General features: G+C 40.9%; 1 protein-coding gene across 4 annotated transcripts in view; it reads left to right on the forward strand.

Annotated features, from left to right (window-relative positions):
* The first annotated feature begins 5,609 nt into the window (after positions 1-5,609).
* Positions 5,610-18,383, forward strand: part of ATP11B (ATPase phospholipid transporting 11B (putative)) — a 68,522-nt gene continuing 55,748 nt past the window's right edge. For all 4 annotated transcript variants that reach the window (XR_010606507.1, XM_065639757.1, XM_065639758.1 and 1 more), the window contains exon 1: positions 5,610-5,841. Coding sequence is in view for 3 of the 4 variants with exons in the window: in XM_065639757.1 (XP_065495829.1) it covers positions 5,815-5,841 (27 nt within the window). In the remaining variant the exon portion in view is untranslated. The remainder of the gene's footprint in view (positions 5,842-18,383) is intronic.

Here is an 18,383-nt window from a genome sequence, read left to right on the forward strand (position 1 = left end):
GCTATCTTATTCTGTCAGGCAAATGCTTTTGCTGAACTCTTTTGCTGTATAAAATGCATCTCTGTTAGAAAAAATTGCTTTTACAGCTGTACTAATGACCAGCCTCAATACTGTTAAGTGCAAGCTAGTGATTTTGTCTTGATCTGTGAGGCCTTCTCATACCTGCTGATATATCTGAAACCTGCATTCATGGCCAACATTGGCAAAGCTCTTTTATTATGTCCTTTGCAGCCCAAGGTGGCTGTATCGGTTTTAGATGAGGCACTGTAATTTTCTTTACCTCTCGCCCCTCCACGCTGTCTGTGCCTTGTCCGCAGACACACTGGAGCCCTGTGCTTTGTCATGGGCATGCCTGAGCCAGGAGGTAACCACCACTCTTTAAGACACCTGTACAAAGCAGGTACAGAGTTAGTCACCATCCACCAGTTTAATCTTATGCACTCTTAAGAAAGGGTTGAATTCACCTAGACTGCGTAATATCTTCTCACTCGCTATTGAGTTGCTGAAGTGGTGGGGAGATGATGGAGGACACTGAATTAAGGCACTCCTAAATTGTTTTGCCGTGATCCTTGGGTGAGTTGAGAGAAGGGAAGAGCCTTGAAGAGGAGCCTGTGTAATCACAGCTCGTTGCTGCTGGAAGTGATAAGATCCACAGGCATCCAAGTCAGGTTTTCAGTGTCCAAACTGGCTGCAACCCAGCACAGCAAGGAACACCTTGAGGAATATTTGCTTCATAATTTAAGTGTAGTACAGGAACAGCTAAGATAGTCTTGTATGAGCTGGCTCAAATACTAAAAAACCTGAGCACTGGAAACAAAAGTATAGTATAGCTATACCCTTAGTTAAGACAAGCTTAATTCATATGCAAACCCTCCTGAAATTTAGTAACAAAGCTTTTTCCCACTTATGTGACTAGTAATGTCTGAACCAGAAGGTGCTATCAGAAAACCTCTGTCAAATTCAGTAGTTTGAACACTCCTCCGAGACCTGGGAAACAGGTTTAACTTCCACCTCCCACTACCAGGAGAATGTCCTATATAGTGGATGCTACACCATTTCAAAATAAACTGTTAAGCCAAGAGAGGATGTGTACCGCCATGAACAGAATTTCTCTGTTGCTGGCCCACGAAGATCTCAAACTGCTTTCCAAAGCAGTCACCTGGGTATCTAAGTGTTGGTACTACCATCATCACGGTAGTGTCCCAGGAGCCTAGTGTCAAGAGACCAAGATACTAGTCCCCGTGTTTACACATTTTGATTCTCCAGAAATTAATCGTTCATTATCTGCTCTGTGGTCTTAATCGAGATACTAAAAAGGAGAAAAAACCACACCTGTAGAACATACTGTAAGTGTTTATTAAGAAATCCCAACATTGAGATGCATCCTTTTTTGCCTGGCAATTTTTTACAAGGGCTAATCATGAGGTGAGGTATGAATGTGTCTAATAATCACTTCAGCATTTAAAATACAAAAGTAAATTGTTATGACAGGGTGAGTTTAAGAAGTAAGTAGTTGGAAAAGCATATTTTTATAAATCATTAAAGAGAGAGTCTGGAGAAAAAATCACATTTTATAAGGATATTCATGTCGTTAATACAGAATAGCAAAATGATGTCACTGTCCAGGATATAATAGCAATCAACTGACTAATCTTAACACATTTCCTCACAAAACTCTGTTTTGCAAGATTATGAGTCCTCTGGTTTCCATCAAGACAGGGCCATCGGAGATGTTCCAAACCTTATGAGCCTTGGGTTTGAAATTCACCTCTGCCTTTAAAACTCTGGTTGTTTGTACCTGTTGGGTTTTTTTTCCCCTCTCCCCCCTTTTTTTTGTTCTTCACCCTGGGCATCCTCATCTTCATGAAGATAAGGAAGGGCTTTTAAACATTTCCTGTTTCCTCTAATTTTGGACTGCTACCCTAGAAAAGAAAAACGCAGTTCTAAGGAAAGCCAGAAGCCAAACATTATGGCTTACTGGCAACACAGAATTAAAAATTTAATGGTGAAGCTGAAAGGGAGGTTGAAGTGTAATGTTTTTCACAGCTTGCTCTTATGCTGCAGCCTTACGAACTGGGTAGCGCTGACTCTGAACTGACTTGCGTTTAGCAGACCAGGCTATTCCACATGGCCAGGAGATGATGTAAGTGCTGAGCATCCTTTCATGGAGTGTGGCGCAGTGCAAAGTCCTCTGAGTGCATGGATGCCCTTCAGCACGGAGCCCCTCACCCGGCGTTCTCAGATCCGGCTCTGCTCAGCTTAATGTGTTGGGTAGAAGTTGAAGCTGTGCACTGTAAGGAAAGCTTTCAAGTGAAATAGAAGAAAACAATAATAGAAAGGTGAAGTTTTATGTCAGGATCCAGGTTTTACCAACTGAGAGAATCGGAAAGAAGAAATAACAAAATAATGCACTATTGTATAGCTCTAGTAAGTGTCTTAGAAATGTCACCTTGTGCATCCTGTAATTTAACCTGATCTTATTTCTTGCAGGGCACAAAAAAGGAATAACAAACCACACACAAGGTTTTCCTTTAAAAAGCTCAGCTCATTTTTGAACTCTCTAACTTTTTCCCTGAAGACTGGTTGCTCTAGGCAAGAATCCACATGTGTGTTTAGATGAAGGGCCTTGTGACTGAAAATCAGCCACTGCTTATCTATATATAATTGGTGCTTCAGCCAGTAATTGAAGGCCTGTGGAATAAAGATGCCTTGAAGAAACCCTGTGTCTCTCAGGCAGCTCCTTCTCTCTATGGATTAGAACCAAAACGAGCATTTTTATAGTTAGTGTACATTTTTAATTAGCACTGTAGTTGACAAAGTAATGCATAGATTAAAATACTCATTTAAAGAAATGACACAATACTTAATTGAAAACAAAATAAAGAGAAGAATTCTCCATCAGGAAAATAGTGGAGCGTAAACAGCTATTACTAGTCCTTTGCTACACAAATTTATGCCCCTGCTCCACTGCTTTCAGGCTTTGCTGTTTTTCTATTTGGCCCCAAAGGACCCAGGTGCTCACCAGCAGCAATGCAAGCCCAAGGGTGTCAAAGTTGTCAAAGGCAGAACTGCTGGAGGGAGCTCACCCTCTGGCATCAGTGCTGCATTTCCATCTCCCCTCATCGAATACTAGATGGGCCATTTGGCTATGGACACGGCCAAGGCTTCACCAGCTCCTGCTGAAGAATGGCCCCAAAATGCCATTTAGGAATAATGGAAAAGCGTGAATGTCTCGCACAAGAACAAGCTCAGGGAGGAACACCAGCAGCCCCAGTGTTAACCTGATGGTTGCACATTCGGGCAATGATTCTGAGGCTACCAATGTTTAATTTTATAAACCTAAAAGTAGTACTATTGATTGTATAAGAATTACTCATGCACACAGAATGAAAAGCTTGCTGGACTTAACATTTAAGCATGTGCTTTTATGTTTGTGTACACATTTTTATATCAGAAAACATTTGTGTCCTCATCTTGCTAAACAGACATCTCAAATCATTGCTTTCACAGATACTTAACTGGAAAGCCTGGAGTCTCATCAAGAAATCCTAGGCGATGGGTTAAACTCAATCTTCATATCAGGTGAGTTTTTTCTTGAGCAGTTGCTTTTTTTTTCTGTATAAGATGAGGCTTCAGGGCAACATTTTAAAGTGGGATCTCTGATATGGGAGTTTTCATTCTTAATACAGTTGACCTTTGATTTCAGAAGTGCTGGAGTGTTATTGGCTGATCGATATCTGGCTTGGCTGCTCTGCTTCAATTTTTCTCTTCTGAAAACTATTTACCTCTCAAGGATGAGAAGAAACTTCATAAATGTCTAGTGTGGGCTTTTGAACAATTCAAAAGGTGCCAAGTTTTACTAGCCAGGATGCTAGGAAAGAATGTTATTCTGGTGGAATTTTGCTGTGTATTGGAAAAGGAATGCATGTGGTCAGAGCCTTCTGCCACATACAGCAAAATAATTTCATCCTATCAGCATCCTTCATCCACTAAAATATGTACTCTTAAAAGTGAAAAATGTAATCTGCATGGTTCAAATCACTTGTAAATTGCTTCCAAATTTTGTCTGGTGAAATATTACAGCAATGTGGAACAGGATGCGCAAAGCAGATTTATGTAACGTAGCTGTAAGCCATGGAAAGAGAGGCTTGCAGAAAGCACAACTCATACTTGAATTTGGCAGGGACGCAGCAACAAATATACTTGCACTTCAGAGGAATGGCAGATGATTTTGAGCATGCAGTGGTCAGGATGCTGTTCTACATCTGATGCTAAAGGTGGAGCACAAGAATATCGAGTGTATCAGTGAAGCTTCTGGCTCCAAGGCTGCTCTCCAGGCAATGTGCCATCGCTATGAAATCACACCGTTATTTTAGACTTCACATTAGATGAACAGGATAGCGCAAGCTGTTTGAAACTCAGCTTTGGATGTATTTAAGTGTTTTGAAATAATGACTAGCATTTAATATAGAGTTTTGCTAACATTAGCTTTCCTAAGTGCCTGATGAAAATTGTCTTGTTTCCCACTATTTTAAGGTTATTTTTCTATGTAAATGCAAATGCTTAAACCATGAGCACTCACCACAAGATTCAGTTTTTCAGACATTATATCATCTATCTTAAATGCTGAATTACGTCCTAAATTTCTAACTGAACACTAAAAACTACATTAGGTCTATGGCAGATATGACTGTGATTTGTTACTATTATACACATGAGAACTACCTGGAAACAAATGGCAACAGCAGGAATAGTACTCTGATCTTCACACGCAAAAAGACTCCTGAGGCAGTGTCAAAGTTGTCATTGACTTCACTGACAACAGTATTTGGTCACAAATACCCAGGTATTTACTGCTTAAAATAATCTCCTTTAGTTCTTAGCCACCCAGGCCCAGAAGCTGCCGACTTTTATTGGTGTGTGCAAGTGTTTGAAGCTGAACACTGTTTCGTTTTCCTAAGTAGTTGCTGTTTTCAGGGCAAAATGGAAGATTTCACAGAGATCACTGCCTGACGTCACGATATCTCAACATTCAATTTCAGCCAAACAGCAACTTCGCGCAACAGTTCCTGCAGCAAGAGAAAGGTGCCGGATTCTGCCAACACATGTACCTTGCTTTGGGATACCTACACACTGCGTACTTAAGTTTAAATGATTATCAAGCCTTTTTTCCCTAAGTCTTTATTCCAACGTGTACGTTTTGCATCTTCTTACAAGAGAACAAAAATAACGAAGCTGTGAAGTAGCTTCGTCTCGCTAGACAAGGGGTGTCTCAGAGCGGCTGAGGCCCTGGCTGACAGGCCCAGAAACCTGACAGGCCGCGGCCGGAGCTCCTGGATGGGGAAGGTGGGATTTTTTTCCAGGCCGCCCCCATCCAAGATGTTGCGGGAGGCTGCTGAGACTCGGGTCACCCGGGCGGCCCTTGTGGTCCTGAAGCAGCACCTCGGGGCGCTGAAGAACTCCGGACCAGCGACTCGCCCCTCACAGACACGGCCCGGGGGGCATCAGGCCCTTCGCCCCCACCCCTCCCTGACCCGCCTCCCCCCGCCTCGCCCCGCCCTCCGACGTCACTTCCTGGGGGCGGGCCGCAGCGCCGCGGGGTGTCAGTGGCGGCCCGTGATGGCGGCGGCGGGGTGGCGGCAGCCGCGCCGCGGGGCGCCGGGGGGGCTGTGCCGCTCCTAACTCGGCGTCGGGCCCCTGCGCCATGGGGAGCAGCCGCGGCGGGCGGCTGGCCTGAGGCGGCGGCGACAGCGGAGGGCGCGGCACTTGCCGAGGGGGCCCCGCCGTGGGGGCCGCGACCCGCGCCCCCCGGGGATGTTGCGCTGGGTCCGGCAGCAGCTGGTAGGTGCCTCCGGCAGCCGCGGGGCGGGGAGGGCGCGGCGCTGGGCCCCGGCCGGGGCTTCCCCTGCACCACACGCACCCCCCTCGCCTCGGCACGGCCCTACCGGGCGGCCCCGTCGCTGTGTCCGTGCCCCGGTGTCCGTGCCCCGGTGTCCGTGCCCCGGCCGCTGCCGGGTCCCCGCAGGGACGGGCTGCGGGCGGCCGGGCTGAGGGGAGCGGGGCCGGAGCGTGTGAGGGGGGAAGCGCGGCCCCCGCGGGAGGTGTGAGGCTGGGGGCACCCGCAGGTTTCCCTTGGATCATTGTTGTCATTTAAAACATCTTTTTTTTAATATACGTATTGGATGGTTTGGCGTGTTTCGTGGTTTGTTCGTGTTGTGTGTGTGTGCACGTTTTATTTTATTTTCCCATTGAAATCCCGTTGACACAGAGGACAGCGTGTTCACTCACCTGTGGCCCCCTTGGGAAGGGTTCCCCAAACTTCTTTTCGGGGAGAAGCGACGGTGCCTTTTTCTGTGCACCGACACTTCAGGGCTTCGCTGGCCTCTCTTCCTCCTCCACGTTGCGAAACCTCCCGAGGCTTTTTCACCTGATGTGCGCCTGTCTCAGTGGTTTCCCTGCACCCCAGAGCTCTGCAGCCATTGCCGCTGCGTGTGTGCGTGTTACGGCTTTGAAAGTGGCGAGAAATCGAAGGCAAACATCCGTTACATGATTTTCGCGGGGGAATCCCCTTGAAAAAGGTTTCAGTTAGAGATGTTTCCCTCGAAATAGGCGCTACTTGCTGTGCTTGCGTTGTAGCGTGCGAGGGAAATAACGCGGCCGTGACTGTAATGTCTGTGATGCTGTAGGAGGGAAGTTATTGAGTTTGACTGGTTTGATTTGAAGTGTTGGTTGGCTTCCTGCCCCTCCAGCATAGTGTTTTTCTTGCCTTTTCTCAAAGGGAGAAGTTCCTTCTAAATTATGCGTTTACAAACTTACTTTTTCCGTTCATTGGAGTTACCTTGTGTCACAGAGGTTGCCCAGGTTAATAAGAGAACTTATATTAGCTGGGTTTGTATGATTTGTTACATCACTTTTTACAAATTTTTTTTTCCCTCCTTTTCTTCCCCTATTTCCTTTTCTGTGGCTCATAAATTTTCCCAGTTCTGTGGCTGAAGTGCAGAACTTATGGTGATGGTCTCAGTGCCAGCTTGACAGTTCTCGCTAGTTTGGTCTGACACCAAGAGTTATTGACCTGGAAATTAATTACTCTGTCTGAGCTCTGACTGCACTCTTCTGTTCTGTTACAGTCATTAACGTGGTTTTAGATTAATCCTGTTTGGTGTAACATAGCTATAATTTTTTCCTCTTGTAGGTGGCAAGGGTTTGTGTGTGTGGTTTTTAAAATGGCATGATGTTGTCTTCTGTAGAGTTTAGATTAGGACGGTATCAGTGCTAGGAATTCATGTATCAAACGTGGTTGCTTTTCTCCCTGCTAGTCCACTGCCCAGCTTTCCAGAAATACATTTGCCCTTAAGAAAGTAAAGTATAGCAAGGTGAGCAATAAACACTATGAGTTTTTTTTTCTTCTTCTAAAATAAACTGTTTGATGGGAAAATAACTGTTTAAAACTTGCACTAGTTTTGACAGGGAAGGATCAGTGTGGTAGAAGAATGGGATAATAGAAGGTACTTGAACAAACGATGAAAGATGGTACTAAGGAAAAAAATATTGCAACAATACATGTTTTGTGTTTTCTATAAACCTCACCATTTGACGTTAATGGCTTGGTTGTTTCACAGCTCATAAAGATGAAAAATAGCTTAAGATATATCACACTGTGCGTTTCTTCCAGGGACACTCAGACAGCTCATCTCTGCCTGTAATCGTTGGCTTAACGTAGATGTAACCATACATTTGCTTCTTCATATGTCAGTGATGTTTAGGTTCTGAAAGAATGTGAAAGGGCTGAGTACCTGGGGAAAGATGCTGAGAAAATAATCAAAGCAAGTGGGAAGAGTGGAGTGGCAGAAATATTTGAATCAAAGGATGGCAAAATCTGTGTCTGATTTATTTCTGATAGGAGAGGAACGTGTGGGTTTGGATGCCTTTAGAGTGTGTATTTGTACCTGTGCTTGATGTGGCAACAGGTTTTGAAAAAATGTTCTCTTCCATACAGGAGGGTTGGAACCAGGCAAATACATGGGAGTGATTTAAGTGGGATGTTGCAGTAGTACGAAAGAAAAACCTTTGTGTGCAGAAATGTTGGAAAGTAGTAAGGGATTGGGGAGGGGGGAGGGACTAGTACTTTGCTGAAGGTGCTTTTAGGTAGTTATTAAGTACTCTCTGTACAAAACTAACGAAAGTTTTGTAACTTCTAGTATATTTCATATACTAATTAATGAGGTTGTCCTGAGCATGTAAGGTATTGTCAACTTGTGTTCTCAAGAGCTGTAAAAGGGGCAGGAAAAAGGAAGCAGGTGGTCTTAAAAGTAAATAGTGAGAGGACCTGATCTGGAATTCAAATTATTTCAGTGAAGTTCTTTAAGTGGTGATTTTGCTGTACTTTAGCCTGTGAAGATCTGTGCTATGCCTGCATAGCTACATAAAGGGACGACTAGTTCTCTGAGAACAGGAGACTTTCTTGATCTTTATTACAGCCTTACAAATCTAAAGCAGTTTTCTAAACGAAGTGTTATTTGTCTTTTCAGTGGTTTGTTCTGTAATAGAAATTGGCCACAGTAATACTGTTGCTTAGTCTTAGTGCCTGTGTGGGACTCCTACAAATCACCAGTTTTGGTATCTTGGTCTTCAGTCTGCTTTGCTTGCTCAGAAACAATTAACATCACCCTACATGTACACTTTATCAGTTTTTCTTCATCTAATGCTGTCCCATGCTAAATAAACTGCATAGTAAGTCCTTAATAGTATGCAATTTTATAGTTAATGTTATTATATTACGATATCATTATCTATTTAACTGTTGCTAGTACTTAAGATTTAATAATTAAGAAAACGTAGGCACAAATGGGGCTACAATTCATTGCTCTGAGTGAAATGCCCTGATGTATTTCTAAGACAAGCTTTGAACAGAGAAGATGCCTGAGTTCCAGCTCTGTTACCTTGAGATCTCAGAAAGACAGTGGGCATGTGGATTTGCTGAGGGTTGCATAACGTCACAAGCACAGCCAGCTCTGCTTGAAAAAAAGCAACTGGGTAAACAACAGTTGATAGGAAGCCTCGTTAATATTCAGGAATAGCACAGTACATTTTATTTGCATTTCCAAATATGAAGAGTTAGACTGCGTAGCTGATCTGTGTACAGCAGAGTGCTGTTGTGGCTCTCCTGGTCAAGTTTGTGCAGTACCAACATAAAACAGGAGTACAAATCGGCATTTGTAGCACTCTGTGACTTTCTGTACCACTTCTCGCTCGGTAGATTTATGGCAGCGTTTGGACTGTGCTTGTGTCCTGATGGTGCACGTGGAGCGCAAAAGCTGTTGCAATGGTATGAACAACTTCAGCTGTCTGGAAAGGACGTCTCCAAAAGTTGTGATAAAATACCCTTGTATGTATGATCTTAGCTGCACAGTTTTGAACTGTTAGTCCTGTCAAATGAAGAAGGGTCTCTGGATTTCACTTCTAGTTGCTTTACGTGCAGTTTGAGCCTTTTGATGGGTTACCTAACAGTGCAATGATGTACAAAAGATACTGCATGGAGAAAACCTAAGGGTTACCTGCCCGGTTCCTCTTTTATACATGACAGTTCAAGAGAAGCAGAATTATGCTGTATTTGGCAGAATATCCTACAGTTTAAGAACCTGAACACTGTTGTGCACTGGCAACAACTTTTACGCTATGAAGAGCAAATTCAGGCAAATGCAGCTTTGATATTTATCTGAAAGTCAAAAATAAAATGTATAGATTAATTCTTTTAGATCGGTGCCTTTTAAATGGAAAACCTAGTTACCAAACTATTTTATTTTGTGGTTATAGGAAGGCTCATATTGGAAGGGACAATAGGAGTTCATCTAGTCCAGTTCTACGTAGCCTAAAATGAGAGGTGATCACAGAGAGTTTTTTACTGTTATGTGTTATTTGTCCCTGTCACACCCCCCGCTCACCCCAACAATGTTTGTAGAAATGTTCTTGTTTGTCTTTTGGATGCATTCTAAAGAAAAGTTTCTTCTACTAATAAGGGAAATATCCTCAAATAGATTAGCTCTAGAGGACTGTATGTTTGGGATGTTCTTCACTTTCCTTCCAGGTGTTGGTGTCTGTTAAGACGTTCTAGAGGACAGGTTCTCTCATAACTTGTAGTTACTGGCATTGTGAACAAATGTGGACAGCATTTGACATTGTTTGCACTGACGTGCGTCTATTATTTTCACTTAATAATTTCACAGAATTGAACCAATGCAGTTTTGGGGTTTTTTTCCCCAAAAGAATTCCCTGTATTTTTTGCATGCTGAAAGTACTTTGAACTAATCCAGTGGCTGAGGGTCCTGGCTTTTGAAATCGCGTTGCTTTTCTGAAGTACAGTTTCCCCCCTCTTTTACTACTTGTCACTGAAGCCTATTCCCCTTTTTGGCTAAAATTAAGTGAGTGTTTGTTATTGTATACCAGAAAAAATAAATGCATATTTGCTCAAAATATTTCCTCTGGTTCGGACTGCGCGGCTAATATCTGCTGCATTGTCACTGAAGGATCAGCAAGATGCGCGTTAGAACAGCCCAAATGCTGCACTGCTTTGGTGAGAGTGGTTTGAGAACTGGGGGTTAACGACCCCCCTCATGTAACTTCACACAGGGTAAAACATGACCTTATTTTTTGCTAGAGTTATTCTGTGATCTGCTGAAGTAGTCCTCCCATTGTGTTGTGGGTCTTTTAACCTTATTTGCTTTTTATATTCTGCAACTGCTGAAGGCTAATACATTTGCAGCACAGCGTGTTCCTGTCTTCAGCCAGCTGTCTATTCCGCACGGAGACATCCGTTGTCCAGTGTGTTTTAAATTCTTATCCCATAAAAATTAAATTTAGAAATTGCCTACCAAAACCTAATCAAACCAGTCTTGACACTGTTTCTTTCAAAGATCATTTTAAAAATGGGAAAATCAGGGTTGTCTGATGTGCTGCCTCACTGTGAGACTTGGATGTTGACCTGTATCTGGTCTCATCCTTTTTTTTTTTCCTCCTAGCCATGAGCCTTTTAAGCAGCAAATTTTTATTGTGCCCAACTTCCACTTGTTACAAAATAATACGGACATTTCATTGACTGTATGGTATTCTTGTACTAACAGGGTCCTGCTCATAGCTACTCTCGATTTATATTTTATGTGACTGAGGGGAAAATTTGTATTATTTTGTTGACAAAGAGCAAAAGCTTTTTGTGTTCTGGTCAGTAGGTGATATGATGGGGGCTGGTCAGGGTGAATGCCTCGTTGGTTATTGCTAAGAAATTGCCACTGAAGTCTCCTCAGAAGGTAAAATTCGTCATCTAAGGCAGTAAATATGTGCTGAATTTAATAACATTCAGCATGTGGTTTGGATATCATTGGTATTTGTTTTTCTAGTTTTGAATGGGCTGACTGAGTTCATTAAAACTTTCGTTGCTTTCTCCTGGGGTGGAGAAATAAGAGTTACAAGAGAAAAATATAATAATGTTTTTAGATTTCATTGAAAGCCTTGTGACTTGTGCCTGTCACTAGTGATCTGCTGTCTGTTTTTCTTTATTGTATTGTGGTGTCCTCGGTAGTTACGACTATAACTATTTAACTGGGAAAAAAGTATCAACAGTTTATCTCTAAAAAAGAAATCTTTTGATTTCTAGCACAAAATCTGTTTGTAAGCCAGCAGATCAGAACTGCAGCAAAATAGATCTGACGGAGTGCCTCTGTAAACACAAGGTCATATCTTCCAGCAAAACACAGGTGACATATTTGCAGCTAGACTTGGTATTTTTTTATGCAAACCTCTTTTCAACTGCTGTTGGAAAAAACCACTTAGCAATAGTACAGACCATGGTAGAAAATACAGGAACCGTGATTTAAAAAACAAAACCCTGCAATTCCCTGGCCTCCCACATGCTGCTACTTCAGAGGATTTATTTTTCATGTTCGGTTTGAGTAAAAATAAACATGGGAAAGGAGAACTTTCCTGTAAAGGGGAAGGGGAGAGATTCTGACAAAAGGCAGGCTATTTGTTTTCATCCTGAAATACTTTACCCGGGAAATAAGTTTTATATGGTTTACACCAAAAAGTATGTTTTGTTATATGTTGTTATATTTTGTTACTCATTTGCTATCCCCTTTGCACATCTTTGTGCTAGTTTTATGGATGACTGTGGTAATTTTTGCAGATATTTATATATATCTGTTTGGAAAAAGAATTGCAACAATATAGAAAGGAAGCTTAAGATTTAGCAAACTTTAAGGTTAAACTGGTTTGTGGACATGTCTGAAAGCAGTACATTAAACTGATACTTAGGCAACAAATCATGTTTGAAATGGAGTTAAAGCTTAAAGTGATATTTGATGAATGGGGTAGACTCAACTGTAATGTTAATTTTTACAGAGCAGGCTTTATCAAAGCATGTTAAAAGGAAGAGCCAGACAGTTCTATCTATGAACTAAATTATCTTCCTGTGAAATTTGTTGAGCAACAACTGTCAGAGCAATTGTCAGTATAATTTTGGCACACTTTTTGAAAAAGCCTTAAGATTTATCATGTAGGGGTGGTTTTGGGGGAAGAATTTTTTTTAAAGTTTTTTTTAATATATAAACTGAAGGAAAACGGGAATTAGACTTGCAGTGCAGGAGCTGATCAGCCTACATAGCTGTTGCCTACTAGAACCAATCTAAATATTGAAAATGGTGGGTTTCACTGTTCATATTGAATAATGGTCGTATGAGTAGCTCAGTACAGGAGCCCTTCATGTTTGTGTAAAATATATAATAGTTTTATAAATGACTCTTCAAAGCAGCAGGTAAACAGCGTTTCATTTTAAGAGGGTAATGCACATAGTAAGCAAGCACGAGAAGGAATGTATGATTCTTCTGTATTTGTCCTGTCAGGGACTTGACAAATGTAATTTTTGTATATGGTGAAATTGCTAGCTATGAAATTAGAACTGCTTTCTAATTTTAAGTGAAAGTTCATAAGCTGTCACAGATTTGAATGCCTTATTTAATCTTGAAAATCAAAGAAAAATATTTCTGCTATAAAATGACTTAAATGAATCCAGGGACTGTGCAGAAATTGGATTTTGTTGTTGTTGTTTGCTATGGTTATTCAGGATATATGAAGGATTTGTGTGTTGAATGTTTCATTTACTGTACAGGTTCTGTATTTCTTATTGTGCCTTTGTTTAGTAACTGCTGTTTCTGTGTGATTGATTATTGCAGAATTGTAACACTTTTCATGTTCAAAGTATTTTATATGTTTTGAGCAGCATTCTTAAAAGTGGCTATTGATTTTTGAGATCTCAGTTCTTATTTTATGAAATACAATGCCCTATATTTGCCTCTTGAGTGTCTCAAGTCACCCTTCAGCTTTGAAAATCTTGCCTACTCTCCGTTTGCATGCGTCTGAGAGGGAGATGATACTACAGATAAGGATAAATAATTGCTGGAGCCCATGGAGGAAAGATGGTAGTTCTGAAATTAAAACTGTGTAGTTGGAACTTCAAACACATCTTCATTCTCCCTTGTTTAGGGCAATGGGCTGCTTTGGGAATCACAGCAAAAGACCAAACACTTTGGACTACAGATACTGTCAAGCCTCAACTTGTGTTAGACCTCTTGGAGATTATCATAATGCATTTTTTTTTAAGGAAAAAATTTAGAGAGCACTGAATGGCCTTGCAAAGTAGTTTGGGAGTCACTAGTGGTAGCCGTTTCTTTGAGATTGCGGCTTGCTGCTTAGAATCTGAATGTTAACCAAATTGATTTCTTTATTAGGGTTGAAGACACATTTATTGTAAAGTCTGTTTTCTGCCAAAAAGCATCTGAGCAAAAGTATCACTGGATCTGTTCATTATTGTTAATTTTCATAATTTGTGTGTCTGAGTATGAAAGGGAGCATTCTGAAACAAAGCAACGAATGAGGAATCTTTTACAGGCATTTAGTTAATTAAATACATTGAATGCAATAGTGTAAGAATTTTAATAATCCTGTAGAAAAAATGCAAAGCTTGGAATTCTGTTGAAGACAATTAAAGAGCAGCTGTTATAAAGCATTAGGTTTGTTTTGTCATGTGAAGTCCAAAATGGATTATGCTTTGTAAATACTGTGGTTTGGATTGTAGGGGAGGATAAGAAATCTGCTTCCTCAGTTGATGCAAAGTTGGGCTATTCTAAAATTAAGCACTGTACCTACATCTCTCTTAATATTCTTTGCTATTAATGGAAAGTGCCTGCTCAGCTCACTTTTCCTTTCTGATTTTGTTGCTGTTACAAGACCTGTACATTGGGCATCAGCCACCTGAAGGGAGAAACTGGGACAGGGACATATGTTACCAGTGGACGAGGCCAGTTTAGCTTCCTTGTTGTTTTTGCAGATAAATGAAGAGAAGATAGATGTTGTGTGGGGTTTTTGTTTGGTTTTGGTTTGCTTCATGATTTCTCAGACCTTGTTTCCTAGAGTGTTTTCATAAGTACTGTACTCTGGTTATAGGTCTTTTAGGAAGTTGCACCATGATTTTTTATCAGATATAACTATATTTAGTAAGCAGGAAGAAGAAGTTGCATGAATAGTACATGACTTGTAATACTGTTTTATTTCTTTACTGCAGTGATATTTAAAAGAGGAGGAACTAATTGCATGACACTATGTCAACCTCAGGGTGTTTCAGCTGATACACTTTATTTCTTAAAGCAGTGTTTAAAATGGCTGTGAGAGGCTGTTTCTTCCTCCACGCTAACCTTTGATATGACAAATTCAGTTTGACTGCTGCCCAGTTATGTGACTGGAGGAATTATTGGCTGACTGTTTTGAGTACAAATTTACACAGACTTCTGAAAATGTGCATGGAGTGTGAATAGATCATCTTACCTGACAAAGGGAAAAGTATTCCATGTATACTCAGAAAAAACCTGAAGCAAGAAAATCCATTTCCTCAAAACACCTTTAATCAAAATGTATCTTGGCAGCAGCATAATAGCAGGATTTTGGGCTATATGCCAGGCAGTGTGGTGTTCTGTTTGTGTGGCCACGGTCGGGCAGTTGTCTCCCTAGGATAAAGGCTTCCTGAGACCAAGTTTTCTTCTGTTTATTAGTTCTATTAACTAGTACGTGGTGTCCAAAGCCCTTTGGAGGGAACTACTACTTTCCTTAGCGGTGTTCAGTGTGGTTTTTGAAAGGCACAGGCTCAAATTGAGACTTCCTTCTTTCAAACCACTCTCACTGAAAACTGCTCAAATAGTGGAAGTTCTTTTAGCAAATATAATCTTCCCCCCCGCTTTTTTTTTTCCTTGTAAAAGCTGTGAACGATGAATAAGATGCACTGGGAGATCAGGTTAAAGTAGACTAGCTTTATGCAAATCCTAAGCAAAAATTGCTTGTCGGATGATTTGTAATTACCGGTTCATGTTTTGCAAAGCTTGAAGGAACAGCTGATTTGTTGTGTGCTGGTCTCAGGTCACTAATCCTGGCTGAAAGATCTGCGGATTTCTGCTGTCTCACTTGGTGCTCCAGAGTGCATGGGGAGGGCGTCCATGCGTCCCACCATAAGTTCAGCTTTTTTAGTAGTGCTATTGAAGAAACAAGAGTCTGCAGCAGAGAGTGTATATTGTATCAACAAGTTGAGTGAGAAAGCATTTTTTCTTTTTTTATTCTTGTAGGTGTTGGGAGGGCAGTCACTTCCTTTGCACGGCTCTTTCGTGGTGCTACTTCTCATTTGCTTACTCTGCTTGTTTTCTCCAGTTGCCTAATTCGTTGTTCATGCTAATAAAGCTTCCTCAGCAGCAATACAAAACTCTTCTTCCACACCGTACCCTTTTGTTATACCACCAGGCTGTTGGCATGACTATGCAATTGCTTTAGAGAACCGATACATTAAAAAAATAAAAAACAACTGGGAAAACGGTGGGGTTTCAGTTGGATCAGCTTTCCAGTCTGCTTTACTGTGTGGCTGCATGGGCAGTTTTCCCAGCACAACAGCGGAGATGGAGACAAAATGTAGGCAGGGGTTATTTGGAGGAGAGGTGGCTGTGGAAGGCTGTTTCTTTCATGAAAGTAATAGCATAAAATCACAGCAAAAAAAAAAAATCTTCTCTGTTCCCTGGGATTTGTTTTCTATGCTCTTTTAAAGGAGCCTAATTATCACACAGAGGATGTCTTTGTCTAACTTCAGAATGCTAACAAAATCACTGCTGAAGAGGTTTACTAAAAATGACTTCGACTTTGGTTAGAGTTGTTACAAATTTATAAAAAAGGAAAACTATTAATCACTTTTTTTTTCTGCAAAATGTTATTTTGGTTGTGCTTTATAAATCGGCTTGACTCACGCATGTGTGTTGTATGTAAATGGCATTCATTTAGATGGTTTTCACAAACAAACGTGTCAAGTTTATCTGGGTACAAAATTTCTGTGGAGGAGGTGTGGATCAAAGATTAAATGAGAGAGGTATTCTAGGTGTAGATAATACCTGGTTTATGTTGATAAATCAGCTAAATGGCTGAACTTTAGCCAATAAATCTAGATTTAATTTGCAGCATGAAGGGGAAAAAATCAAACATATATATATTTTTTTTTTTAGTCTCTTAATCTTATGGTTAAGCTTTATTTTATTTACAGTTGATTCATGTAATACACCTGATTAAGAAGCCTTAAATATCAGGTTTTGTAATAAACTCAGCTTTATTTGTCACACTTAAATAGAAATTCACTAGGTAACTGCAGGAAGAGTAACTTTTGTTGAAAGATCTTGGTGACAACTGTATATTTTTGCAAGACTCAAAATTTAACACGGGGATTCTCTGCTCATGCGATTTAGCTGCAGAAATCCTTTGACACAAGGGCATGTTACCCTGGTTTTGCATCTGAGTTTGATAATGATATCAGGAAGAGAAAGAACTGTCTAAGAAGTGAAATTGGGAAACAGTGTGCTTTCTGCACCTCTTTGCTGGCTTGTATATATGTACTATGCAAAATCCCTTTGCTGGGCAGAAATTTAGACTACAAATCAGTTTTCTTTCAGGAGCAGGATCTGTGACCAGGCATGTAGTTACAGAAAAGTTAAAGGCTTGAACAATTAAGTTCAACGTCTGTGCGGAATTTTAGTTGGAAGATATGTGTAATTAAAATTGCTCTGGAAGGTCTTGGTTGCAGTTGCAGTCTCACCAGCCAATTATATGATGACAGGTTTGTTGGGTAATTTCAAATGATCTTTCATAGTTACAGAAATGAAACTTAGGAAACCTGGGTTCTGTTCCCAGCTCTGACACTTATATCCTGCTGTGACTACGGTTGGATCACTAAGGTTGTCACCCAAGAGGTGGTTGTCCCCAGCCTGCCTTGCTTGGGTGTGTCCATCTCCATAAATCTGGTGATTGTGCAGCTTCTGCCCTTTCTCTGTGATATATTTCAACAAAACAGAGCACAACTGCAGCTGTAAACTCCTGTGGCCTGAGATTCTGATTTGGAAAATAGATTCCTTGCTTTTAATCAGTTGAGTCTGCCTCAGCGGAGGTGTTATCCTGTAGAAGTCTTTGTGCAGTTAGGCTGGAGTTGTATGGTTGTCTCTGCTCTTCATGATAAAAATGTCATTAAACTCATCCAGCTTTCAGGTGCTTGGATAGTGGCCTAAAAGGGGCATATAAATACTTGGGAAAAAAATTCAATGATACTGTAGTCATTCTGAATTTTTTCATTTATCTTTTAATAATTTTCAGCGAGTGGCACGGAGATCAGCATTTATCACCATGGCAAGATTGCCAGTCACTTTCTTTGCTTTTTCTGTTTTTTCCCTGCTTTACATGTTTCATTTAGAGTGGAATTTTTTCAGGCTGTAGAGTATGACTTTCCAAAGTGAGGATGTCTGGCATTTTGTGAGTGCCAGACATTTTCTGAGATAGAAAAGAGTTGTATACATAGTCTTACTAATTAAGCAGATATTTTTCCTGCTTGCAGAAACACTTTTATTGTGGCGTCTTCTGGATTGATATAGAAATAATGTGTCACTAATGTCAGATATCCAGAATGCTTCAGCTACAAAAATTGTGCTCTTTTAAAATTTTGTACCTGTTAAATGCTGATACATTTTCTTCATCTTAACTTTCATGCTTGTGTTTCTCAAATTGTGAACAGTTCCTTTCTTTTTGCTTTTGGCATCCTATATATTGTTTCCAGTCCTTCCTCCTGTCTAGTTTTTGTCTCTCTGCTCCACTCTTACCTTTAAACGAGCTTTCACACTGGAGCATGTCACTGGACCAGCCTTCCACTGCTTGTCATCTAAAGTTTATTCACCTTCAAATCTCTTTGAAGTCTCTTTGCATAATCCCCTTTCCTTTCATTCTTCTGGACCCCTTTCCTTCTGAAGCCGAATGTTTCTGTAGCGGTGATGCCC

The sequence above is a fragment of the Caloenas nicobarica genome, chromosome 8, assembly GCF_036013445.1.
Source record: "Caloenas nicobarica isolate bCalNic1 chromosome 8, bCalNic1.hap1, whole genome shotgun sequence".
Classification (NCBI taxonomy): Eukaryota; Metazoa; Chordata; class Aves; order Columbiformes; family Columbidae; genus Caloenas; species Caloenas nicobarica.